This window comes from Centroberyx affinis, unplaced genomic scaffold, assembly GCF_046629955.1.
Source record: "Centroberyx affinis isolate AG114_WGS23_722 - 3 ecotype Tasmania unplaced genomic scaffold, CSIRO-AGI_Caff_v1 ptg000172l_1, whole genome shotgun sequence".
Lineage (NCBI taxonomy): Eukaryota > Metazoa > Chordata > Actinopteri > Beryciformes > Berycidae > Centroberyx > Centroberyx affinis.
This window is the reverse complement of record NW_027278869.1, coordinates 101,580-114,071: the sequence shown is the minus strand read 5'-3', so window position 1 is coordinate 114,071 and position 12,492 is coordinate 101,580. Positions and strand designations below refer to the sequence as shown.

At 39.7% G+C, this 12,492-nt stretch overlaps 1 protein-coding gene across 1 annotated transcript in view; it reads left to right on the top strand.

Moving 5' to 3' along the window:
- cep89 (centrosomal protein 89) overlaps positions 1-12,492 on the top strand; it is a 106,430-nt gene that overhangs the window by 21,455 nt on the left and 72,483 nt on the right. Inside the window, exons 12-16 of the mRNA XM_071535097.1 lie at positions 1,596-1,711; positions 1,952-2,153; positions 3,153-3,320; positions 5,759-5,900; positions 6,182-6,271. Of these exons, the coding sequence (XP_071391198.1) occupies positions 1,596-1,711; positions 1,952-2,153; positions 3,153-3,320; positions 5,759-5,900; positions 6,182-6,271 (718 nt within the window). The remainder of the gene's footprint in view (positions 1-1,595; positions 1,712-1,951; positions 2,154-3,152; positions 3,321-5,758; positions 5,901-6,181; positions 6,272-12,492) is intronic.

Below are 12,492 nucleotides of genomic sequence, written 5' to 3'. Positions count from 1 at the left end.
TTTGTCTATGTTCCTGATTATTTTAAACATGCTAGCATTCAGCCTCTGTTAAAAACAGTCTTGATCCCACTTTACAAAGTAGTTACAGGCCCATCTCTAAACTACCTTTTATTTCCCAAATTTTGGAGAAAGTGATCTCAAAGCAACTCCTAGATGTGGTCGAAAGAAATAATGTCTTTGAGAAGTTTCAGTTGGGCTTTCGACAGCATCATAGCACAAAAACTGCCCTCATCTGTGTAACAACTGACATGTTGATGAGCGCTGATATTGCTGAGTGTTCTGGCTACTTGACCTGAGTGCTGCTTTTGACACCATTGACCATGCAATTCTAATAAATAGATTGAGGCAGTCCGCTGGTGTCTCTGGGACTGCCCTAAACTGATTTAGATGCTATCTTTACAACAGGAATTTGACAGTGTTAATTGGTAGCTTTACATCGTCAGCCTCTAAAATGACATGTGGGGTTCCCCAGGGCTCAATTTTTGGGCCAATATTATTTGTTTGACACCCTTGGGGCAAATAATCATCAGCATGATATTGCTTTTCACTTTTGAAAGACTCATACATACAATCATACATACTGTATGTGTATCTATCTATCTATCTATCTATCTATCTATCTATCTATCTATATATGTATATATATGTACACACACACACACACACTGTATGTGTACATATATAGATACCATATACCTATACACACACACACATACAGTATTTATATACTGTATATGTATACTGTATACTGTATGCTGTGCATCCAACATAGCTGACAAACAGGTTTCTTGACGCATGCTTTGGTATGATGCAGCAAAATGCAAAATAGCTGTGCTACTGTTGTATTGTATAATGTACCTTCTAATAGGGCTGGGCGATAATTCAATATTATCGTTTATCGTCTTTCAGTGGAATCATTCTGTGATGATATAAAGATATTTTGATATCGTGACACACATCTCTGCTGTCTAAATTGATGATGACAAGCAAATTTTACTTAAAAACTCTCATAAAATGAGGTATGGTAGGAATATTATTTGAATATTTCTGTTTTGTTTGACACCACACCTAACATTACCATTCGGTTCGATGAGATGGACATTAATTTGATTATTTAACATGATTTTGCATACATGAACCATATCGTGATATATATTGATATCGAGAGAAATCCTTATGATTATTGTGATATTGATTTCAACCATATTGCCCAGCCCTACCTTCTAATCATCATTAATCTTTTCTACCAGCCATGAAACAGCCTATTTTGTAATACAATACCACCAGATAATTACATTCATAACAGATAAGAGACATATATGCTTTGAACCATACTTCACCATACATTAAGTAAGTTTCCCAGCTTGGTTTTATCTGATCTTCTGATCTTCAAAGCACCTGCACCTGTCACAGTCCAGTACCTAGCAGCCTGTCTGTAGCTCTGTTAGTGTTAGCAGCAAAAACCATGCAGCATCAGCAGAGACAGTGCATCACTGAGCTCAATGCAATGTCAACACAGCAGGTCACGCAGAATACAGAAAGTCATGAGTCACATTTCTCTTACTTTAGTTCTCTCTGTCTCTCTCTCTCTCCAGTCGTCAGCTACAGCAGCAGGCCGTTCTGGTTCTGCAGGAGAACCAGGTTCTGATTGATCAGCTTGAGGTTCAGCATGTTAAGACCAAAGCCAGCCATAGCCGACATCACTCTGAAGGTACCGAGGACGTTTTATAGTAAATCTGGATGAATGGAAAAATGGCCCACTTTGCATTTCCTCCTACCACTAGGCTCAAGTTGATTTTTACTAAAAGGCCAATACTGGCACTATACTGTATAACGTATTAGTCTCTTTTTCTCACCCTCTTTCAATCTCACTGTTTCTTTCGCTCTACCCTCTCCTCCCTCCCCTTCCCTCCCTGCCTCCTTATTCCTCCTCTCCCTCCCCCCCCTGTAGTATCCAAGGTGTCCAAGCAGTTGATGCTGTTGGAGGTGGAAAAGCAGCATTTGCAGGAAGAGCTGGACGAGAGACGGAGGGAGGCGCAGGAAAACCGAAGGGAGGTGCAGGAAAACATGAGGGAGGTGCAGGCACTGCAGGCCCGCCTGAAGGATGCTGTCACCTGGGAGGAACACTGCGACATTGTCAGCAAACTCAGACGGTACCAAAGATCATCTATGTATTAGACCAGAGATATCCGACAGTCTGCGTTTTTTTCATTGCAACCAAACACTATAACAGCTTATTTCATCCATGTTTTTCCCTCCTCTCTGCTTGAAGGTTTGTTAAGTAGTAAAATTAGCTTTTGCAGAGTTTGTTTGGAATTAAAACTTGCAAAGTCTTGGGCCTCCATAGACCATGACTGGGGACCATTATTTTAGAAGATGAATTAGTCAATAGTATCACAAAAAGGTTTTAGCTCATATATCATATGGTGTTATAAGAATAATAATTTGGTCCAAATAAATCTTTCATGTTTTTAACAGAAGATATCTGCAACAGAAGAGCATATCTCACTACTTTGATATTAATATCTGCAACAGGAGACCATATCTCACTACCTTATCTCACTACCTTTCCATTAATATCTGTAACAGAAGACCATATCTCACTACTATCCATTGAGATCTATAACAGAAGGCCATATCTCGCTATGTTAATGCCCATACATTGAGAGCAGAGGCAGAGTGAGAGATCTCTGCTTCTTCGCACTCTCTGATAGTACTGAGAGAGGCACTGAGGCACCAGGCACTGATATGCTCATTTCTATGTAGGCACTCACCACAGTTTAATAGCATAATGAAGAATTCTATATCACTCATCACTTCCAGTTATCACTTCCTGGTGACTGGTAAATAGCAGTCAGAGGTGGACTTCAAAACAGAGAACAAGGCTATGTGCTACAACTCTGTTAAATTTTGATGTGATTTGGTTTCTGTCAACCAATTCCTTCCTGTCTCTGTCATCTGGATTTTGTTCTTTTTCTTATTTTGGGGTAAGATGTTTTCAGAAGGTCCTTAGGTGGCATTTTGGCAAATTCACTCACTGTTGCACCTCATGTACATGTTAGGTTGTGAAATGGTGATAAAATTCACAGTAAGAGATCAGGAGAGTTAGATTACGTGATAATGTCATGCTATACTATACCCTGATCTTTCAGGCAACTGGAGCAGGAGGAGGCCAGGAAGAGGAATGAGGTGGAGGAGCTGCACCTCAGAGTGTCCAGCCTGCAGGAGGAGAATAGGAGTCTGGCTCTGGACAAAGCCAACCGGACCGCTGACATCAAGAGGATGGAGGCTGAGCTGGAGCTGTCCAGACAAGCCAACAGGTAGTAATGCCAATATGAATGAATGAATGAATGAATGAATGAATGCATTTTTTTATTTACGTATCATGCCACTTAGGTGGCCCATCCCACATGGGATTACAAGACACTGATAAAATATACAAAAATTCAGTTTGCTATATTATAGCTATAAACAATACTCAATTCAGTACAGAAAGCACATTAAGTACATTAAGTACATTCCGGTACTATAATACTCCTAATATGACAAGAACAAATATCCATGGAAAAGAAACAAAAAAAAAGGAAAAAAGAAAAGAACAGAAGTACATCAGCTCATCTAAAGAATCTCATATGTACAATAGTACTACTAATACTACAACTACTGCTAATACTACTACTACTACTACTACTACTACTACTACTACTACTACTACTACTACTACTACTGCTATTACTATGGCTGTTGTTACTGACACTACTGCTACTAGCACTGCTACTATTATTAATGTTACCGCTGCTATGATTGCTGGAGTTTGGGCCTTGCCACCTTCTGTGGGCTGTTACCTGGAGACCCTAATACAGGGCCCCAGACCAGCCCTCACTCTAACATTGTTAGTGTTTAGCCCACCTGTGATAAACAGTACAAGATTCTAATTCTTAGGCTGGTGGTGGGAGGTACTTGTCCAGTGGCTAACTGTTTTCTATCCTGCCACCTTAACCTTTAAAGATAGTGTAGAGCCGTTTCAGTTAATAACAGATCCTCTCTAAATTCAACTTTTGGTGTGGTTGCTGTGATAGTATTTAAGCAGCTAGTATCCTTTTCCTGCTAAGGAAATGTCACTTTGCGAGTCTAACAACCAACTAGAACCTTCATGTATGGACCTGACTTAGCAACACAGAAAAAGTCTGTTTTATCATTTTCTATTATTATCTGGTTTGGGAATCTGACTTTTGGACTGCTCTGCTCCATCAGATCAAGTGAAGAGGCGCCACTCTGTTCACTATATAAATGTATTTAGCCTGCTTGTTAAAATCTTTCGTCACTCAATCATTTACGTTTTGACCCTCGAAGAATGTAAGCCATGTATTCTTCACAATCTGTGACCATCACAAAACCCACATTGTTCTTCCAGAATCTGAGGTTTGACAATCAGTCAGAGTGTCTTTCCAGCTCCTTGGTATCGGTTTCTCCAAGAAGGCTGAGCAGCGTGATTCCTTGATAGCTAGAACACACACTCTGGTCCTCTTTTTTAAAGACAGGGGCCACCACCCCTCTTCTATCCCAACACACTGTTTATCCAGAATTAAGATAAGATTTCTTTCAGTTGTGTTTTGAGAGACTCAGTAGGATTGTAAGTCAAAGTTTCATAATATTTTGTATTACTAAATTGATTATTAGCCTCTTCGTTAATCATGTTCTTCAATAAAATCTAGAGGCTGTACTCTGTAAAGGTATTCACATATTGTCAACGAAGGGTTATCGTTACCTACTATGATTTAAAATGTACTATCATTTAGTTTAATGTTGTGCTGTCAATCATTTTGTCAAGGTAGATAATCCATTTTTTGTAACAGAACTTTTCAAATAAAGCCCGCAATCATCAATTAACAAGGGGACAGACCACATCAACCTATTCATCGCTATTCCTGCAAGGCAACAGATTGTTATTCCACAGAGTAGAACAGTAAAATAATGAAGAAAATTGGCTAATTCTCAATTTGAATTATTGTTTGTGAGTTGCTCCTGAAAAATAAGGAAAAACATTTGCATTTTAGTCATTTATCTGAGTCTGCCATCCACAGTCTTTGGGAAAGACTGAAAGAGTGATCATAGATGATGTGAAATGATGAGATGAGAAATGCTGATGCTGGAGGGAGATGTGATTTAACAAGTGGGCATGAGCTGAAGTCCACAGTGGCTTTGCAGCAGCATAATAAATCCTGCCACTGGAGCTCAGATCAGATTGTTTTTCTGTAGTGAGCGTTTGATGTTTGCAGGGGATTAGGGCTATTCTGAGGTCAGTCTGAGTCTGCAGAACCTTCCTCTGTTCCCTGTAGAGCTGATCTGAGATTGATGTGAAGCTTCTCTTTCTGAGGTGTGAAGATTGTCAGAAGGTGTTTGATTGAAGAGCAATGATTCATCCCTGTTGCATTAAGAGGGCAGGGTCTCAACTCTCTCTCTTTTTCTCTTCTATTTCTTTTTTTCTTATTTTTTCCTCTCACTCCTTTTCCTTCCCTTCCTCCGTCTCCCTCCTTTCTTCTCCCCTATCTCCCTCCTCCTCCACTTGCCCTCTCTCTTTCTCTCTCCCTCCTTTTTCTCATCTCCCTCCCCCTCTATAATCGTTCTTTCTTTTCTATTTCTCTTCCTCTTGTTTCCCCTTTTTCCCTCACGCCTCTCCCTCCCTATCCATCCTCTTTCATTCTCTCTCACGCCATCCCTCCTTTCATGTGCCTCCTTCTGTCTCTCCACCATCCAGGAAGGCTGAGAGGAGGATGAGTGCGTTGAAGCAGCAGAAGGAGGAGTGTGTGTTGAAGGAGGTGAAGACTCATCATTACCTGGGAGCTGTCGTTTCTGTGGCTGAGCAGATCTCCCAGGAGAGGGACCAGCTAGTACACATGGTACTGCTTACACTACTAACACTGAAGAGAGACTAGCTAGTATACATGGTACTACTGACACATTAGGCAGGAATGTTTCAAAATAGATGTATTTATTAATCAGAAAGATCTCTATTGTCAAACAAAATGCCATCCTTCAGACACAGCAGGTTCAATTTTAACTCTGTCCATCTCTCTCTGAATCCCGCACTCCCCTCCATGCAATTGTGTATTCATTCCCTCCTCCTCCCCCTCTGTGCTCCTTCCTTAGATCAGTAACCCCTCCTCTTCCTTCCCCCCAGGCCTCAATCCTCCAGCAGGACAAGCAGAAATTCATCAGCAGGATCCTGGAAGGCACCGTTCGCTTCGAAAAACTCCAGGAAGAGGTCAAAGTAAGGTCCTCCTCCCCAAAGATCACCTCCGCACAAAGTTCACCTCCACACAAAGATCACCTCCGCACAAAGATCACCCTCTGCACAAAGATCACCTCCACACAAAGATCATCTCCACACATAGATCATCTCCACAAGATCACCTACACACAAAGATCACCTCAATACAAAGATCATCTCCAGTGTCTGAAATTAACTTTTTGGCTCACTTGCCAAGGGTTGATAATCTAAAAAAAAAATACGGGCTAAGAATAGTTTTTATCAGCCTAAATAATTAATATAAATTTTTCATAGAAATATGCAATCCTACCTGTTTTCAATGCTATTTTGTTTTATAGAATCAGGTACTGTGGAACATTCAATAAAGTAAGCATATTAGGGGTTTTAATTTAAACCTTGCACTCACTTCTAGGGGTTCCCTTCTTTTTTTTGTCTTTATCATACCGTTTCATGGCCAAGTCAGTTCTTTAATTTATTTGGATGTAAACCAGACCTTGTTGCTGGTAGTCAAAATGCAGGTCTTCTGCCTCTAAAATAACACCAAAACCTGTGCTGGGTTGCATAAAGCACCTTAATTTGAGATGTTCTTAAGATTTCCTTTGAAAAAAAAAGAGTTGCACAAATTTAACTTCACCTTGACCAAACTTGACACTAATGTTAAAGGAATAGTTCACCCAAAAATGAAAATTCTGTTATTATCTACTCACCCTCATGCCAGTTGAAACACGGGTGAAGTTCTTTGTTCACATGACAGCCAGATATGAAGCCACAACAGCTAGATAACCTCTTCCTCCCTGCCGCCCGGCCACTGGGTCCATCATTACAAACGCAGGTTGCACAGCCAAGCTTTGTTCAAACCCACAGAACTTTATTTTAAATTCTAGTCAAGATAACAAGTTTTCCATAGACACCAAATATGTCATGCTGAATTACAGGGAAACGTGTAGAAAATGATGCACAAACATCTAGATTTTTTTTCCATTTGATGAAATGGTGCAGCCATAAAAACATGGCGTCTTGTATTTGAATATTACATTCAGTATAAGCAGCTAGAGCTTCATGAAAGAGCTGGAACAAAATTACAAAAAAACAGAATTACAAAATCGCATCATGTTTGGTGTGAATATATTTGGTGTGTCAAATTCGCCTCCGAATTATTCATAATTTCATGTCGTTTATTTGCATCATTCTTGGTGTTTTAAGTCTTTTAGGCTTGGCATCCTGAAGTGTGGATGGCCTCCTTTCACCAGCCAATCAGGGTAGAGCTTGTCAAGACAGCTGACATTGTTTCTGTTTCTTTGACTTATTCCTCTTTTCTTTTTTCCCTCTGGCGCTTCCTCCTCCTCCTCTCTGCTCCAGTCTGGGTCAGTGGTCTGTGTCCCAGTTCTCCCAAATTAAATGGAGTTGTTACTATTGGGTGAAGGGTGTCCTCTGCTAGGTTTCCTAAAAAGTAGCACACTGAAGGGAAAGTAGGTCCTCACTTAATTTCATATGAATCTGAGAGTAATGTCAGTGGGATGATGGGGACTAAGACTTGAAAAGCTTACAGGCTAATCCAGTCTACTGTTATTGTCAGTCACCTAAAACTCTCTTAGCCTGTTTCCCTGTCACCAGTCAGTAAGGTCAGAGTTTGAAGACTTCAACCAGGACTTAAATGTGAATGTCATCTCTGGCTGTGGAAACGAGGCTCATAACAACATATTGCTGCCAGGAAATGTATCATAATCCAGCTGAGAGTAGCAGAGTCCTTCCCACCCTGGAGATGAAAGAAAATCCCTCTTATCTCTCTCCTTGGCTCTTCCTCTATTTATTTTCCCAGCACTGCGCTCTTCTATGATCATTCAATGGTCACAGGATGATTGTAAGGGCACCAAGCCCCTAACATTTGCACTACTTATTTCTTAAAACAGAAAAGTCAGAGAAAGTGACATCAAATAACAGTTCAATAACAAAAATTTCATCATGTCAATATGTGACTAGCCTGACCAGGGCCAGGCTAGTCTGCAAGGATACATTTCCATGGTTAGCTGGGGTTTATTCAAACCTGCTTTATGGAACCAATATTCCACTATTCCATTAGTTTTAACATGGGGGTTATTCGGCACTTGACCGCCATGAAAACCAGAATATAAACTACGCACCAAGATTGGATACAGCTGGACGAGTTTGTAGGGTTCGGATTTTTACTACACATTCATTTGAATGAGGCCACAAAAATAGCCTGAAAACTGACATTGAACACGGTCCTGACTGTGGGTCCAACGTTTTAGAACATAATTTCGCCGGATAGCATTTTTATTAAGAGAACATAGCGGAGGAATACCATTTAGGAGACATAGTTCCTGTTTGGGAGACCGGATCTGCTTTCATTTTAAGAATAGAAATGTAAAATGACGACTGATACAGCACTGCTTTGTAAAAGCAGGATCTGTTGTTGAATGTTCACATGTTAAATGTCAGTTTTCAGGCTATTTTCGTGGCCTCATTCAAATTAATGGGAAGTAAAAATCCAAACACTACAGACTCGCCCAGCTGCATCTGATCTTGATGATTAGTTTATGTTCTGGTTTTCAAGGCGGTCAAGTGCCAAATAACCCCCATGTTAAAACTAAGTGGAATATTGCTTTAACTGGCAATCTGGCTTTGTGGATCAGCCCTCAGGTCTGCAGCTGCTGCACAGTGCCCCCTGTTGAAACACTGTCAGTCACCCATTTGCTGGCTTTGTTTACATGGTAATCTGTTGGATTGAAGATGCTATTTTTCTCTGAAATGTATTGTCTGAGCTTTTGAACCAAGGACTGACAGTGTGTGAGTAATGTGGATTTTGACATGGATTTAGAAGCTGGAAATGGTTTGTTTTTGTTGTCTTTCATCTTGATCTCCCCTTGTCTGTTTCTTCTATCTACTGTATACAGCCCAGGGCCAGAAACCCCAGAGTGATATGTGACATTTTCTTGACTTTTGAAGAGCAGATAAAAAGAGTTGTGCAGTTCTGCTTCTTACAGCTCAGAAACATCAAAAAAAGCCATTTCTGGTTCAGACTCGCTGCAACTCGCTGTATTCCGGAGTCCCTCTCTCGTCCCCAGAGCCGAAACACTATTACAGACTAACAGAGAAGATAAAGTGCAAGATAAAAGCTCTCAGTTTATAGTCAAGATAACTATTGATGACATTTAGAGCACAGCTAGGTCTGACTCTCGCTAAATTGCAGACCTTCTGTAACTGTGATTCTGTGTGGACGAATCAGAATATGCAGTAAGTTTACATTTAAATTCAGTTACCCACTGACTTGTATAAGTGGCTTTGTGCCTCAGATGGAGTTAGCTGCTGGACTTTTAAGGAGCTCTATACCATGCTGAGGGATTTAGATGTGATTTCTGTGGCTTCCCATGCCAAGTCCTGCACATACGCCCTCCACAGATTGAGTTAGAGCCCACATCAAATGCAGAGCCGTATCTTCCAGCCAGCTTCTGCTCGCTCACTGCATGAATTTCCATCATATTTCCCTCTCTGGATGGAAAAGATTTCCCCACACAACAAATCAAATTAAAATGGAAACTTTGTTGAGTGTTACCTCCAAATATCTTTTTTTTTTCAACATGGAGAGCGGGTGTGGAAATCTGCTGTATCACATCATCTGTTGTATGAAGTCATCCTGAGGTTGAAGCTGTTATCAGGGATCTCTGAAGGCAAAGGAACTATGGCTGTTTGCTTCCTTAACTCTTAACATCAAAAACGCAGAATCCTAAGCAGGAAGTCCTGGCTTTTAGTGTGCTGTTACTATTACTGTCTTACTCGGCTCATATATATATATATTTTTTTACATCTTTCTATCTCATCGGACACCCCAGGCTCAGAGCTCATTTGTGGAGATGTGTGATGAATAGCTTATGGGATTTAGACTGAGCCGTGTGATTGGTCAAATCCAAACCATGCTTTTTTATAGGAGTAATACCCAGGAGGGTGTTTTTCACTGTGATTATGGTACAGCGGTGATGTAGCAACATTGATGTGGCAATATTTATGTAGCCATAATGCCAGTAAAGGCTTTTATGGCTTTTATGCAACAGTTACCAACATGTGAACTACCTGGAAAGATTCCTCAAAGTAGGGAACATGCATCAGAATAAACACGAGTAGAATGATCACTAACTTGCTTGCTGGTTACTAAAAGATTTAGCATATCAACCAATAAATCACATTTAGAATTTATAATGTGCGTTTGACCAATCAGATTGCTTGATTGAACCTACCTGTTGTATAAGGGCCTGTGTCCACCAGCGACCTCTTGGTGGTGCTAGCTCTGGCGATGAGCGCTTGGGTAGTGGCATGTATGGAGACAGGTGGTGAGCGCTGGGAGGAGACGTGCTTAAGATAACAAGATACAAAATGGGGCAGTTTATGGTCATTAATGTTACTTGGCGATAGTAACCTACTCAACAGAGACTCCCATAACAAAAGAGTTTCTCCAGGTGGCTTTTTTCTTAAAAAAAGTTGTGATAGTCCGCAATGGAATATAACAAGTTGCTCCATCTTCGTTGCTGTTTTTTCACCCAAGAGGTTACATTTCAGTACTGTAAGAGGTTAAATTTCAGCAGTGTATGTGAGAAGTTAAATTTCAGTAGTGTATGTGAGAGGCTAAATTTCAGTAGTGTATATGTGAGGTTCAATTCCAGTAGTGCATGTGAGAGGTTCGATTTCAGTAGTGTATCTGAGAGGTACATTTTCAGTAGTGTATCTGTGAGGTTAAATTTCAGTAGTGTATTTGAGAGGTTATATTTCAGTAGTGTATATGAGAGGTTACATTTCAGTAGTGTATGTATGAGGTTAAATTTCAGTAGTGTACGTGTGAGGTTAAATTTCAGTAGTGTATATGAGAGGTTAAATTTCAGTAGTGTACGTGTGAGGTTAAATTTCAGTAGTGTATTTGAGAGGTTATATTTCAGTAGTGTATGTGAGAGGTTAAATTTCAGTAGTGTATGTGTGAGGTTAAATTTCAGTAGTGTATGTATGAGGTTAAATTTCAGTAGTGTACGTGTGAGGTTAAATTTCAGTAGTGTATATGAGAGGTTAAATTTCAGTAGTGTACGTGTGAGGTTAAATTTCAGTAGTGTATTTGAGAGGTTATATTTCAGTAGTGTATGTGAGAGGTTAAATTTCAGTAGTGTATGTGAGAGGTTAAATTTCAGTAGTGTATGTGTGAGGTTAAATTTCAGTAACGTATGTGTGAGGTTAAATTTCAGTAGTGTATGTGAGAGGTTAAATTTCAGTAGTGTATCTGAGAGGTACATTTTCAGTAGTGTATCTGTGAGGTTAAATTTCAGTAGTGTATTTGAGAGGTTAAATTTCAGTAGTGTATTTGAGAGGTTATATTTCAGTAGTGTATGTGAGAGGTTAAATTTCAGTAGTGTATGTGTGAGGTTAAATTTCAGTAATGTATGTGTGAGGTTAAATTTCAGTAGTGTATGTGTGAGGTTAAATTTCAGTAGTGTATTTGAGAGGTTATATTTCAGTAGTGTATGTGAGAGGATATATTTCAGTAGGGTATGTGAGAGGTTATATTTCAGTAGTGTATGTGAGAGGTTAAATTTCAGTAGTGTATGTGTGAGGTTATATTTCAGTAGTGTATGTGAGAGGTTAAATTTCAGTAGTGTATGTGAGCGGTTATATTTCAGTAGTGTATGTGAGAGGTTATATTTCAGTAGTGTATGTGAGAGGTTACATTTCAGTAACGTATGTGTGAGGTTAAATTCCAGTAGCGTATGTGAGAGGTTAAATTTCAGTGGCGTATATGAGAGGTTAAATTTCAGTAGCGTATGTGAGAGGTTAAATTTCAGTAGTGTATTTGAGAGGTTATATTTCAGTAGTGTATTTGAGAGGTTAAATTTCAGTAGTGTATGTGTGAGGTTAAATTTCAGTAGTGTATTTGAGAGGTTATATTTCAGTAGTGTATGTGAGAGGTTAAATTTCAGTAGTGTATGTGTGAGGTTAAATTTCAGTAACGTATGTGTGAGGTTAAATTTCAGTAGTGTATGTGAGAGGTTACATTTCAGTAGTGTATGTGAGAGGTTAAATTTCAGTAACGTATGTGTGAGGTTACATTTCAGTAGCGTATGTGAGAGGTTAAATTTCAGTGGCGTATGTGTGAGGTTAAATTTCAGTAGTGTATGTGTGAGGTTAAATTTCAGTAACGTATGTGTGAGGTTAAATTTCAGTAGTGT